This window comes from Pristis pectinata, chromosome 23 (genome assembly GCF_009764475.1).
Source record: "Pristis pectinata isolate sPriPec2 chromosome 23, sPriPec2.1.pri, whole genome shotgun sequence".
NCBI lineage: Eukaryota > Metazoa > Chordata > Chondrichthyes > Rhinopristiformes > Pristidae > Pristis > Pristis pectinata.
This window is the reverse complement of record NC_067427.1, coordinates 30,409,082-30,421,521: the sequence shown is the minus strand read 5'-3', so window position 1 is coordinate 30,421,521 and position 12,440 is coordinate 30,409,082. Positions and strand designations below refer to the sequence as shown.

General features: G+C 48.4%; 1 protein-coding gene across 7 annotated transcripts in view; it reads right to left on the bottom strand.

The window, feature by feature from the left end:
• Nucleotides 1-465: 465 nt before the first annotated feature.
• alad (aminolevulinate dehydratase) overlaps nucleotides 466-12,440 on the bottom strand; it is a 32,059-nt gene continuing 20,084 nt past the window's right edge. For all 7 annotated transcript variants that reach the window (XM_052037302.1, XM_052037301.1, XM_052037296.1 and 4 more), the window contains 7 exons: nucleotides 11,846-11,929; nucleotides 9,097-9,185; nucleotides 8,024-8,079; nucleotides 7,336-7,423; nucleotides 5,434-5,520; nucleotides 3,835-3,964; nucleotides 466-1,104 (listed from right to left, as the gene is read on the bottom strand). In XM_052037302.1, the coding sequence (XP_051893262.1) occupies nucleotides 1,043-1,104; nucleotides 3,835-3,964; nucleotides 5,434-5,520; nucleotides 7,336-7,423; nucleotides 8,024-8,079; nucleotides 9,097-9,185; nucleotides 11,846-11,929 (596 nt within the window). In that variant the 3' untranslated portion in view covers nucleotides 466-1,042. The remainder of the gene's footprint in view (nucleotides 1,105-3,834; nucleotides 3,965-5,433; nucleotides 5,521-7,335; nucleotides 7,424-8,023; nucleotides 8,080-9,096; nucleotides 9,186-11,845; nucleotides 11,930-12,440) is intronic.

Below are 12,440 nucleotides of genomic sequence, written 5' to 3'. Positions count from 1 at the left end.
ATTCTGAAACTATAACTGCCAGTTCTGGACCCTCCAGTTACAGAAAACTGCCTCTATGCTCAAGGCGTGAGAGTGCTGCATCTTCTCTCGGAATGCTCGATACTCACTTTGCAACGATAGGTCTAAGATTACTCATTTCTCTGCAGAACCTGTGATGCACCACCTTCAATCTATCCGCACACCTGCCCCAGAGTCTGTAGTTACCACACTGGCCTCATCAGCCACCTCAGAACCTGCACAACTGGAGTGGAAACAAGTCATCCCTGATGCCAAGGAGCTGCCTGAGGAGACGAGAACAACTGATAAAACGAGATAGAGGTGTCTGACTTGGTACACCTTTACCTCAATGGACAAAAATACACCATCCAGCCAGAATGAATATTTAATCTACAGCATTAATTATACCAGTGTATGGGCACTACATGGAAACACCATGCAACTTAAAGGAACGACTCTCACTCCAGCTTGTACTTGTTTAGTGTTTGCTTTATTAAAACCAGAGGATTCCATTTTATTTGTTCACAGGGTTTCACATACAGATAATACTCATAAGATGTGTTGGAGAGTCTGTACCCATAGAAGGGTCAGATTCAGGAAGGCACGTGGCAGTCATTACACAGTACATTACCATCCCCAGTCACATAATTTATTGACAAAACCTTTGCAATTGTTCATTTTACAATCCCTGAGGTTCTGTATACTGCAACAAACACAGATCCTTTGCAAAATCAGATACCTGCAGAGTCTCTCAGACATTATTCACCTGATTCCTTGAATCTTTTACATTTTCTCTTGGTCTGATGCACTCCAAAACATGATGCAACTAAATATCTGATAGGTGCTAAACATCTGTGAAAATCTATTTTTGGTTGAACACAAAAGTTCAGGTTTAAAAGCTGGTCTCTCTCACCGTATTTGATATACTGTCAGGTAGAGGATCAGACAGAAATTGGAGCAGGCCGGAGGGTGTGGGATGAGGAGAGCAGGAGTTGTGTAACATTTCTTCAAAACCCAGTGTGTCCTGTGCCCAGGAGGAGCAGCATCAAATGTCCTTCAGCCAGCTCAGGATCTGCGGCACATAGTACGTGATGATGATGTCAGCACCTGCAATAAACTGCACATCAGAGGGAAAACTACACCCAGCGGGAGCTGCCTGCCCGTGCACGCTTCCATCCACGAGGGTGGGTGGGGTTACTAATGGGACTATCATTGTGCGAATGACCAGCAAGTGGACACATAAAGGATCAGAGCAGTCCAATGTGGATCTCAATATAATCACGCACCAACACTAACTCCTCAAGAACACTCAAAGAACAGTCTCCACAGAGCCCCACACCCAGGGAAAACCTCTCCCATCAAACACCCAAGTCAGGGCAGCCCACTACAGAGACCCCACAACCCAGGGCAGCACCCCTCCATGGAACAGCCCATCCAGGTCCACCAGTGAACACCTCAGCCAGGGCAGTCCCCACTGAACACCAACACAAGGCTACACCCGGGGCTTTCTTCTATCAGTGCCAAATTCCCCACAGAATGCACCACCAGGGCAAATCATATGCAGAATACTCCTCGTACTGGCCCCCAGTTTGAGGCAAACCCCCACCCAGGGCAATGGTCAACAAAATCCTTTCTGGGGTAATCCCCCAATAAAATGCCACACCCATGCCAATCCCCAACAGAATGTCCCACTTGAAGCAATCCCCAGTCAAAGGCCCCGCCTAGGACAATTCCCAATAAAATACTGCACCTGGAGTAATCATACACGGAGTGGGACTCATGCCACAAAAAAAGCCAAGCAAGGAACATCTCCAAAAAGAGACGTCCAACCACCTATCCTTGACGTTCAATGGCATTCCCACTGCTCAGTCCCCCACCATCAACGTTGTAGACTAAACACTAAAAATGCTGGAAACATTTAGCAAATCGGATTACAGTTGTGGAGAGAGAAAAATAGTTAACGTTTCAGGTCGAAGACCTTTCTCTCCAACTTCAAACTAACTTGTTTTCTCTCTTTCCCAGTTCTGAAGGAGGAACTCAGACCTGCAAACTTAACTCTGTTTCTCTTCCCACTGATGTTTCTTGACCTGCTGAGTGTTTCCAGCATTTTCTTTTTAATTTCAGATTTACAACAGCTGCAATTCTTTGATTTTCAGTCAATATCCTGGGGTTCACCACAAAACCAACTGGACCAACCACTGTGGCTACAAGAGCAGCTCAAAGGTTGGGTAGTCTGCAGCGACTCACTGACACCCGAAGCCTTTCCACCATCTACAAGGCACGAGGGAGAACAGTACACGGCCTAGTTGCCTGCAAGAGTGCAGCTTCAACAGTACAACTCAGTCACCCTCCAGGATAAGGGCAGCAAGTGGACTGCAACATGTCCAGGATCCCCCCACCTGCCCCACCACCCCCCCAGCAAAGCACACACCATCCTGATCTGGAAATACACACCTGTCCTTCATTGTTGCTGGATCTAGATCCTGGAATTCCCTGTGCAACAGTGTCACGGGAGCCCCTTCATCTGACGGACAGAAATCAAGGCAACAGCTCACTGCCGCTCTATGAGGGATGGGCAACAAATGCTGGCCCTCCCCACCCTGTGAATGAACAAGAAAAACACCCCCATGGGGTGGTCTCCTGCAGAAGACAGCCACACCCGGGGACAGGCCACAGTGGAAGACTCCCCTTGTTCCTTGGGGAAATCCAACATCCGCTCCTCCACTGCCCTCCCTGAAACATCGCAGGACTTCACCAACCCTCCTCGCACATCCCAGGATCCCTCCCCTTCAGGGGAAAAGACCTGCAGAATGCTCCACAGAGGTATAAACGAGATAGAAAAGCTTCCCAGTGGGGACTGAGTGAAGAGTAGCTTCTATATCCAAAGCGTTGAGCGTGTGATCAGGAGGAAGGCAGGGCTGTCCCGGCTCCTGAACCAGGTACACCTCAGAGTGTGGTTCAGCTTCACACCCATGTGTCAAATCTCAACTTCAAATCAACAGCTGGGAGTGTCTTCCTTCCCAATCATATCCACAAACACTGGCCATAAAATTCACGTCAGTGGTAGGTTGTGGGCAGATTGTGATGACCCCACATCTACATAGCCATTCACCTCTGTTGTCCAGGTTCTCAGATAGAGTGACTACTTGGCCACGGTACCAGAGGCCTGTCAGAGGCACTGAACCACAATCCAACAACACCTGGTGCCGTTAGAGAGGGGACTGGAGACAGTAGGGGCCATCCACACATCAGCGCCATCCAGAACTGGCTTACTGTACGGCAGGCACCCAGACAGCTGTACTTTGCACTGGCACAGTTATTCTATCTTCTTAGAGCGATTTGGTGCTGTTGCCAATTGCTCAATGTTATGGGACACGTTGTCCTTTTTAAAGAGCTACAGGTAACAAAAAACAAGTTCATTTCCAGTACAGACACAACCAGCCAAATGGCCTCCTGTGTCACAAGTGATAATATTGCTCATTAAATATCCAGTCCCTGTGGTGCCCTCACACACTTCAGTAGACAACCAAGTTTTCCCTTTCCAATACCCTAGTACACTCCTTGCTGCAGAGGAGAGAAGGCAGCCACAGTGACCACCGTGCTACCAGCCTGCTCCTTGGAAATGGCCAACTTGGTCAGGTGCAGCAGCACACACGTACAATACGGCCTCCGGCCTGCCAGCCCAGGAGTGTCATAGACAGGTCACAGTGCCCGGATTCCTGGGGACAACGGCTGCACAGAGACCTGGAGCAAAACGTACCGACGCATTGCTGGGACCCTGTCTGAGGCAAGGTACAAGACAATGGAAGAAGTGTTTAGTCTGGTAAAGAGTACTACCTGCCCTCCTGAGGCTGGTCAGCACCTCCATCACAGCTGTCTTGAGGTCAAACGCTCCAGCCTGGGCACCGTGCCACAGCATTGCAAACTCTCCTGAGACGTGGTAAGTTGCCAGTGGGTGACAAGGGTACTGGAGGGAGAGGCAGAGGGGGAGAGACAGAGGGGGAGAGACAGAGGGGGAGAGAGGGAGAGGCAGAGAGAGGGAATTAGCAACTGCAACAAATCATCGAATTCACAATGAGCAGAACATTTATTGTTTACTTCAGGTTGGTGTCTGCTTTATGCAGGCAACATACAGGCTATCACAGTGGGTGTGGACTTTACTTATTGTCAATTACAATTGCCTAAGTGCAGAGATGAACCAAACTGAAGTAGCTGATGGGAGCCTGGAATGAAACTCAGAACGACTCTTCTCTACAAAGGGGACTCTCCTGCCATTGCCATTAACAAGCTGATACTACAGCTCACCCTTAAAGAAAATACATCCATCTCCACTACTCTGACACCACCAGTGAGGACAGGACTGGAAGGTAGCACTGACAGGCTCTTGACCAGCTGACACATGAGCTCTCTCCATCCACCCAAACACTTGGATAACATTCTGGTCTGAAGACCTTGTGGGCAGGCACGGCCACTCACACACCTGGACACACTGGGTACACCTGCTCAGACACCCTGACATGCCGAGTATGGCCACTCACACACGTGGACACGCCGGGTACGGCCACTCACATACCTAGACACGCTGGGTACAGCCGCTCACACACCCCGACGTGCCGGGTACAGCTGCTCAGACACCCGGACACGCTGGGTACAGCCGCTCAGACACCCGGACATGCCAAGTACGGCCGTTCACACACCCGGACACGCCGGGTACACCTGCTCACACACCCGGACACGCCGGGTACAGCCGCTCACACACCCGGACACGCCGGGTACAGCCGCTCACACACCCGGACACGCCGGGTACAGCCGCTCACACACCCGGACACGCCGGGTACAGCCGCTCACACACCCGGACACGCCGGGTACAGCCGCTCACACACCCGGACACGCCGGGTACAGCCGCTCACACACCCGGACACGCCGGGTACAGCCGCTCACACACCCGGACACGCCGGGTACAACTTCATGTACAGAATGATCATTGAGTGGGCTGACCCAGGCATTAAACTCCCCACTTGGACAGGTAAGGAACGGTTGGTTACAGTGACATGAACACCTGTTTGCCCCTTGCCCAGGTGTCATTGGCCAAGGTCCCCATCACCACATGTGTCATCATCACCGAAACCAGGGATAAGGAAGTTCTGGATATAAAACCCCATCATCAGGTAACTCAGCTGAAGGGATTTCAGACACTAGAAACTAAACCAACCATCAGTTAATTGGGGAAGGGGCGACAGATGTAGAGTTGCAGATGCCACAAATCACACCCAGATCTGTAAACACTGAGGGGAGCTTAATATTAAACCCTCTAAACTGAAATTACAACAGCAATGTGGTCTCAAATCACACAAAGCCAGCTTAGTTCTTGCACGAAATTGCTCCACCTTGCCCCCAGCCCCAGCAGACAGGTCGAGGAAACGTGCACCAACTTACTTTGTTCTTCACCTCTCGGACAATGTCCAGGTAAGGCATGCCAGGTTTGACCATCAGCATGTCCGCCCCCTCACGCACATCACGGTCCTGCAGCAAGGTAGCGAACAGAGTCACCATTTACAAGCAGCTAAAGAGACAGCCCAAACACTCACGAGCGCAACTATCAGCAGGGTTTGCTGTGTGCAATCTCCTGACCCTGAGAGCAAGAAAGAACGAGTCCAAGTATGCACTAGGGATTACTGACAATCCAAATCTGCCAGCAGAGAGAGAGGGGGAGTGGCACAGGGAGAGCGCCAAAGAGACAGAGCTTCCCCGAAACATGTGGTGGGATGTTTGCTAACTGTGTTGATGTTTGAAGGAGTGAACACGTAGACACCATGGCCATGAAAACTCACCAGTGCCTCTACTTCCTCAGGAGGCTAAAGAAATTCGGCATGTCCCCTTTGACCCTCGCCAACTTTTATTGATGCACCACAGAAGGCATCCTACCTGGATGCATCACTGCTTGGTATGGCAACTATAGCAGAGAGGTAATGTTGCAGCTCTATAAGACCTTGGTTAGACCACATCTGGAAATATAGTGTTCAGTTCTGGTCACCACATTATAGAAAGGACGTGGAAGCTTTGGAGAGGGTGCAGAGGAGATTTACAAGAATGCTGCCTGGAATGGAGAACATGTCTTATGAGGAGAGGCTGAGCAAGTTGGGGCTTTTCTCCTTGGAGAGACGGAGGATGAGAGGAGACTTGACAGAGGTATACAAGATTATGAGAGGCATAGACAGAGCATCTTTTCCTCAGGGCGGTAATGGCCAATACTAAGGTGCATGGAGGAAAGTTCAGGGTAGATGTCAGAGGTAGGTTTTTTTTTACACAGGGTGGTGGGTGCCTGGAATGCACTGCCGGGGGGGTGGTGGTGGTAGGGGATGATACTATGGGGTCATTTAAGGGACTCTTAGGTCGGTGCATGGATAAAAGAAAAATTGAGGGTTATAGGAGGTGAAGTAGAGAGGAGGATAGATAGAATGTGGAGAATGTGGAGTTTATACAGGTCGGCACAACATCGCGGGCTGAAAGGCCCATACTGTGCTGTACTGTTCTATGTTCTAACTGCTCTGCCCCAGACCACAAGAAACTGCAGAGAGTTGTGGACACAGCTCAGCACATCACCGAAACCAGCCTCCCCTCCATGGACTCTGTCTACACTTCCCACTGCCTCGGTAAAGCAGCCAGCATAATCAAAGACCCCACCCACCCCAGACATTCTCTCCTCTCCCTCCTCCCACTGGGCAGAAGATACAAAAGCCTGAAAGCACGTACCACCAGGCTCAAGGACAGCTTCTATCCCGCTGTTGTATCCCCTAGTACAGTAAGATGAACTCTTGACCTCACAATCTACCTCATTGTGGCCTTGCACCTTTTTGTCTGCCTGCACTGCACTTTCTCTGTAACTGTAATGCTATATTCTAAATTCTGTTATTGTTTTCCCTTTTACTACCTTGATGTACTGATGTAATGAAATGATCTGTCCGGATGGCAGGTAAAACAAAGTTTTTCACTGTACCTCGGTACATGTGACAATAAACCAATTTATCAATTTTTGCACTGTGCCACAGAGTGGTTTGCTTTCACCAGAAGGGAAGTGACTAGCAGCAGGTTTCCTTCATTGGGGAACAATGCAACCTGCATCTCAAAGCCTTCTCCACCCAATTGCACTACTGTAGTCTGCAGCTAATTGTGAACGTCACTGGCAAGGCTGCAGATTATTGCCCAGCCCGAATTGTTGCATTGTCAGGTAGATGCTCCAATTGTTCACATGAATGCAGCTCATCTCCACCTGAGACACTCCCTCCAACAGAGGGTCCCAGTGTGCTGACTGCTCCAGCCCTGCAGCCCTAGACTTACCACTGCTCGGAGAGCAAGTCCCCTGGCACCTGGAGGCAGCTGGTAGCACTTGCGGTCTCCGAAAGCTGGCTTTGACTGGGCAGCGTCTCTGATGGCGAAGAACATGAATCACACAGAATCTGCAGCTACAGTTCAACAAGTCAATCCAGTTCCAACATGCACAGAAATCCCATATTCCACTCTCCTTTCTAATACATGAAGCTCCCTGCCATTGCCTCCCACCATGTCAAAGGAACTGCTTCCTGCAGTCCACGTGGCAGCAAACTCCACACGAATGGTGGAAGGAAGTTCCCTCAAGGTTATAAACAGGAATAGAAAACACTGGGAGATGTTGGCAAGTTGAGCAGCAGCTGAGCCAAGGGTCTTCTCCCCATAGTTGCTGCTTGACCTGCAGGGACATTCCTGCACTTTCTATCTTTGTTTCAGATTTGCAGAGTCTGCAGTTTTTTGCTCCAATTCCTCCTAAATTAGATCTTTGAACTCCGCTCCCAAACCAGCAGCACTGCCACCACCCACCGTGGCACCCCCACCCTAAACACACAGCCTTTGTTGCATTGACACTACCCCACACAGCTCTCAACAATATCCAGCAGGAGAGCAGAAACAGGTTGGTGCTGAATGGACAACTGTTCTTTAGTTTTAAACACCCTGCAGATCAACCCTGTCCCAGTGAACAAGTGAAACTCACCGGAAAGGTCCATAAAAACAGGAAGCAAACTTTGCACTGTAGCTCATCACTGAAACCTGATGGAGATAGCAAACTCAGGTTAAAAATCTGACAAAACTCATGTTTTTTTTGTTTCAAACTCCATCACCCCCTCCCCCCCCCCAACCCATCTTAATGTCTCCTCCACATCCAAATCACCCCTTCGCCATATCACCAGCAGTGCAGGAAGGCAGGAAACCCACAGGACACAGGTTGGATCCTCAATCTGTGCGGAACAGTGTTTTTGCCTGGAATTGTTGACGGGGTGTGTTCACTGGGCTGAATGCAAGGAAGGGTAAAAACGGACAGGAACTGCAGTCTCCAATCATTGAGTTCACTTCAGTGGAAGGTCAACAGTGTAAGTTATTGTTTGTTAAGGTGCAGTTTGGAGAGATGAGCTCCACAAATCACCTGGTGATAGACTGAGAACCTCTGGTCAATCTAGTGACATAGTGAAGGGTCTTGTATCTCATCCATATGTTTAGGAGAGGAGGAGACAGGTGCAGATTGAAGAATTGACATTTCAGACCAACCAGAGTATACTGTAGTGTTTGAACATTGTAAAAGAAAACCAAACTGCTGGAGGAACTCAGCAGGTCGGGCAGCATCTGTGGAGGGAAATGGACAGTCAATGTTTCAAGCTGGGTCCTTTCATCTTCCCCAGTCCAGATGAAGGGTCTCAACTCAAAACATCAACTGTCCATTTCCCTCCACAGATGCTGACTGACCACCGAGTTCCCCAGTAGTTTGATTTTTACTCCAGATTCCAGCATCTGCAGTCTTTTATGTCTCTGTTTGAACATTACACTTCACCGGGAGAGAACTCTCAGAATGAGAGGTAACTGTAATATAAACAAAAAATGCCAGAAACACTCAGCATTCAGCTTCTTCAACCTGAAACACTAGGTCTGTTTCTCCACCAACAGACGCTGCCTGACCTGCTGAGTGGTTCCAGCATTGTCTGCTTTTATATCAGATTTCCAGCATCTGCAGTCCTTTGATTTTCATGGATAACTGTGTACACCAAGCTCAGAGCTGACTTGTTGCAGCTTTACCTTACTTCCCAGGTCATTGGAGACAAGAGCCTGCTTTATGGATCCAACTCTGCCATCCATCATATCCGAGGGAGCTACAATATGGCATCCTGAAACAAGAATGACCTTCAGTCTCAGTGCCCAATTGGACATTTGGCACAAATGTTTTCACACATATAAGAATTTCATTGCAGCCACCCCCACCTTCCCATGGGTTTGCTATACAGACAATGGAATCCATTCTTAACATCATCATGAAATAACACAGAACGATCAAGGCTGCCTTGGGTACTTAGGAAGGAATGTACAGACAATTGATGGATTAAATCTTGATCCAAGTTCATTCGGTGAATTAACATGATTATTGCTGACTAGGCATCTCTAAGCAATTGAATTGCACAGTTTATTTAATGCTTTCTGTAAATGATAGAAGTGAGTACAATAGTTTTATTCCCATGAGAATTGGATTAAGGCTGTCCAATTTCATTTCACACCTTTACAGACGGTAATCTCCTTTATAAATTCCAGTCCTAGGTCTTCCATCAGACACCAGCAAGGTCTCAGAGTTCACAATCTGCCACACACTATTTTTGTACAAGATCACCTGTAGGTGGGCCCAAGTTCTGAAACCCCCGTACTAAACCTCTTCACCCCTCTTACCTCCTATAACATGCTCTTTAAAGCCACCCTCTGCATCCAAGTTCTAATACCTCCTTGGTGTCAAATTCTGTTGGATCACATTCCTATGGAGCACCCAAGAACGATTCACTATGTTCAGTTAGTGCTGGTGTCCCTCTGAGCACCAGGGACCCTCCCAAGTCTGTTCGACCTCTGCGATAGAGTTTCCACGGTGTATGACTCTAACTCATCTCCCACAGTTTAACCTCTGGGCTTGCTCCAGTCTCAGAGTCATGAGTCATACAGCATAGAAACAGGCCCTTTGGCCAACCATAAGATACCTATTTACACTAATACCATTGTTTTTTTAATTCTCCTACAGCCCTCAATTGTGTCTCACATCCTCAGAGCATCTTCCTAGTTAAAGGCAATACATGTCCATCTTCAAACAGTTGTACCCATGGTGATGGCACTAACCCATGGAGAGCAGGGGCTGGAGGAAGGAAAGAAGCCACCCATTAACCATGGAGCTCTTGACTGGAGCTCTTTTATTTCCCGTGACTGCAAGACCTAAGGGCACACTTGGGCAGGAGAGTTCTGCAGCAAAACCAGTTCACTACTGTGTCTAATCCTGGGATCACAAAGATCTTGCGAATGCAAAGAGTTTAAATATACAAAAGCAAAATAATACTGATGCTTGAAATGTGAAATAAGAACAGAAAACATTGGAAATCTATGGCAGATCAAGGTATAGCTAAAATATTAGTATGGATTGACAACTGGTTAACTGACAGAGAGAAGGGATAAGTGGGTCATTTTCAGGTTGGCGAGTTGTAACTAGGGATCAGGACTGGAGCTTCAAATAATTTACAATCTATATTAATAATTTAGACAAATATAATGTACAAATTTTCTGACGATACACAAATAGGTTAGAAAGCAAAAGATGACACAAAGAACATAAACAAATTAAGGCAGTGGACAAAACAATGGCAGATTTAGTAAAATAGAGGAAGTGTGAAGAAATGTGTGCACTGGATGAAAAAATAGAAAAGCAGAATGTTATTTAAATAGTGGAAGAAGAGAATGTTGGTGTTTAGAAAGAGCAAGGTAAAGGAAACACGGGTTAATGTGCAGATACTGCATGTAATGAGAAAGGAAGACAGAACGTTGACGGGAACTCTGCTGCAGGGTTCTCGTGAGACCACTCCTGGAATACTCCGGGATATACCTGCCTTAGAGGCAGTGCAGGGAAAGCTCACTGTTGATCCCTGGGATGAGAGGATTGCTTCAGGGTGAAGGGTTGAGCCAACATGCTCTGGAGTTTTGAAGAAGACAAAAGAGAGGGGGTTGGCAGGGTGGATGCTGTGAGGATGTTTCCCTCGCTGGGGGGACCTGGAACCTGGGGCACAGTCTCAGGATGCAAACTTGGCCACTTATGTTGGAGGTAAGGGAGAGTTTCTTCTCTGAGGTCAGTGAGTCTTTGGAATTCGCTGCCCCAGATGCTTGCGGCTTCTGAGACGAAGTACATTCAAGGCTGAAATTGACCTTTGGGCTTTAGATGAATGAGGGGTAGTGGGGGCCAAGCAGGAAAGCAGAGCTGTGGCCAACTATCAGATCAGTCATGATCTCATTGGGAAGTAGAACAGGCTCAAGGGGCTGAATGGCCTTCTCCTGCTCCCACTTTTAATGTTTGTATATCAGGCGGTATCTGTGGACTGAGAATGACCCTTAAAGGTTGATAATGCTTCCCAGAATGTTTATTTTTCTGATATAACTTTGTTAGGAATATTAAACGAGGTTAAGGTTACTGCTTGGGGAGCAGCTACTCCTGCACTGTTGCCAGAATTAACCACAAAATAAATGATTCGTTCCGTCTAAACCAACCTCACCGCCTGACGGTCCAGCCCCGGTCCCACTGGGTCAACCCTGTGGAAGCTCACTTCACGTCCTGACCATGTGATTGGTTACCTCTGTGTGCTGGGTCAGAGGTTAAGGCCCACACTTGACCTTGGGTTGCCTTTTCAGTCTGTAACTCGATTAACACCTGTACAATAATGGAGAGGTTTCCAGGTCTCCCTGACCCTCCAGCCTTCATCACTTCAAATATATAGCTCTTGGAGAAGTTACAGCTCCTGATTTCTGCACTCACCTGCCTTGGCGTAAGCAAGTGCCACCTCTGCCAGCCGCTGGCAGCTTGCTTCATTGTTCAATGTTCCATCCTCCCGGAGTATCCCTGGAACAAACAAACTAAGAGCCATTATCCCCTGGCATTGTGCCCTTTACTAGCCAGGATCTCCACTGTCAGAGGTGTTTCCCACAACAGCGGCCAGCTCACTGTGCCCACCAATCAGATGTTGGTGAGAGGGAGGGAGCCAGTGAGGGAATGGGAAGGAGATGAGAGATGGCCGCCCTCATCTCTACCACAGCCGGTGCCTGCACAACCCCTGACCCCCGCTGCAGCCCCCCCACCACTGTCACCGAGCCCGATATGACAGCACATCAGCCAAAATTAATTTTCAGCATCTGAGTGTTGTGGGCATGGCCAGCATTTACTGCATTTATTGCCCTGAGAAGGTAACGGTGAAGTCCCTGCGTGATCTGCCAGGTGTTCCCACAGCATTGTTGGGAAGGGCATTCCAGGATTTAGACTCTGCGATGATGAAGGACCTGTGATAAATTTCCAAGTCAAACAGATGATCAATGGTCAGCATGGATTTGGTGGGCTGAAGGGCCCATTTCTACAC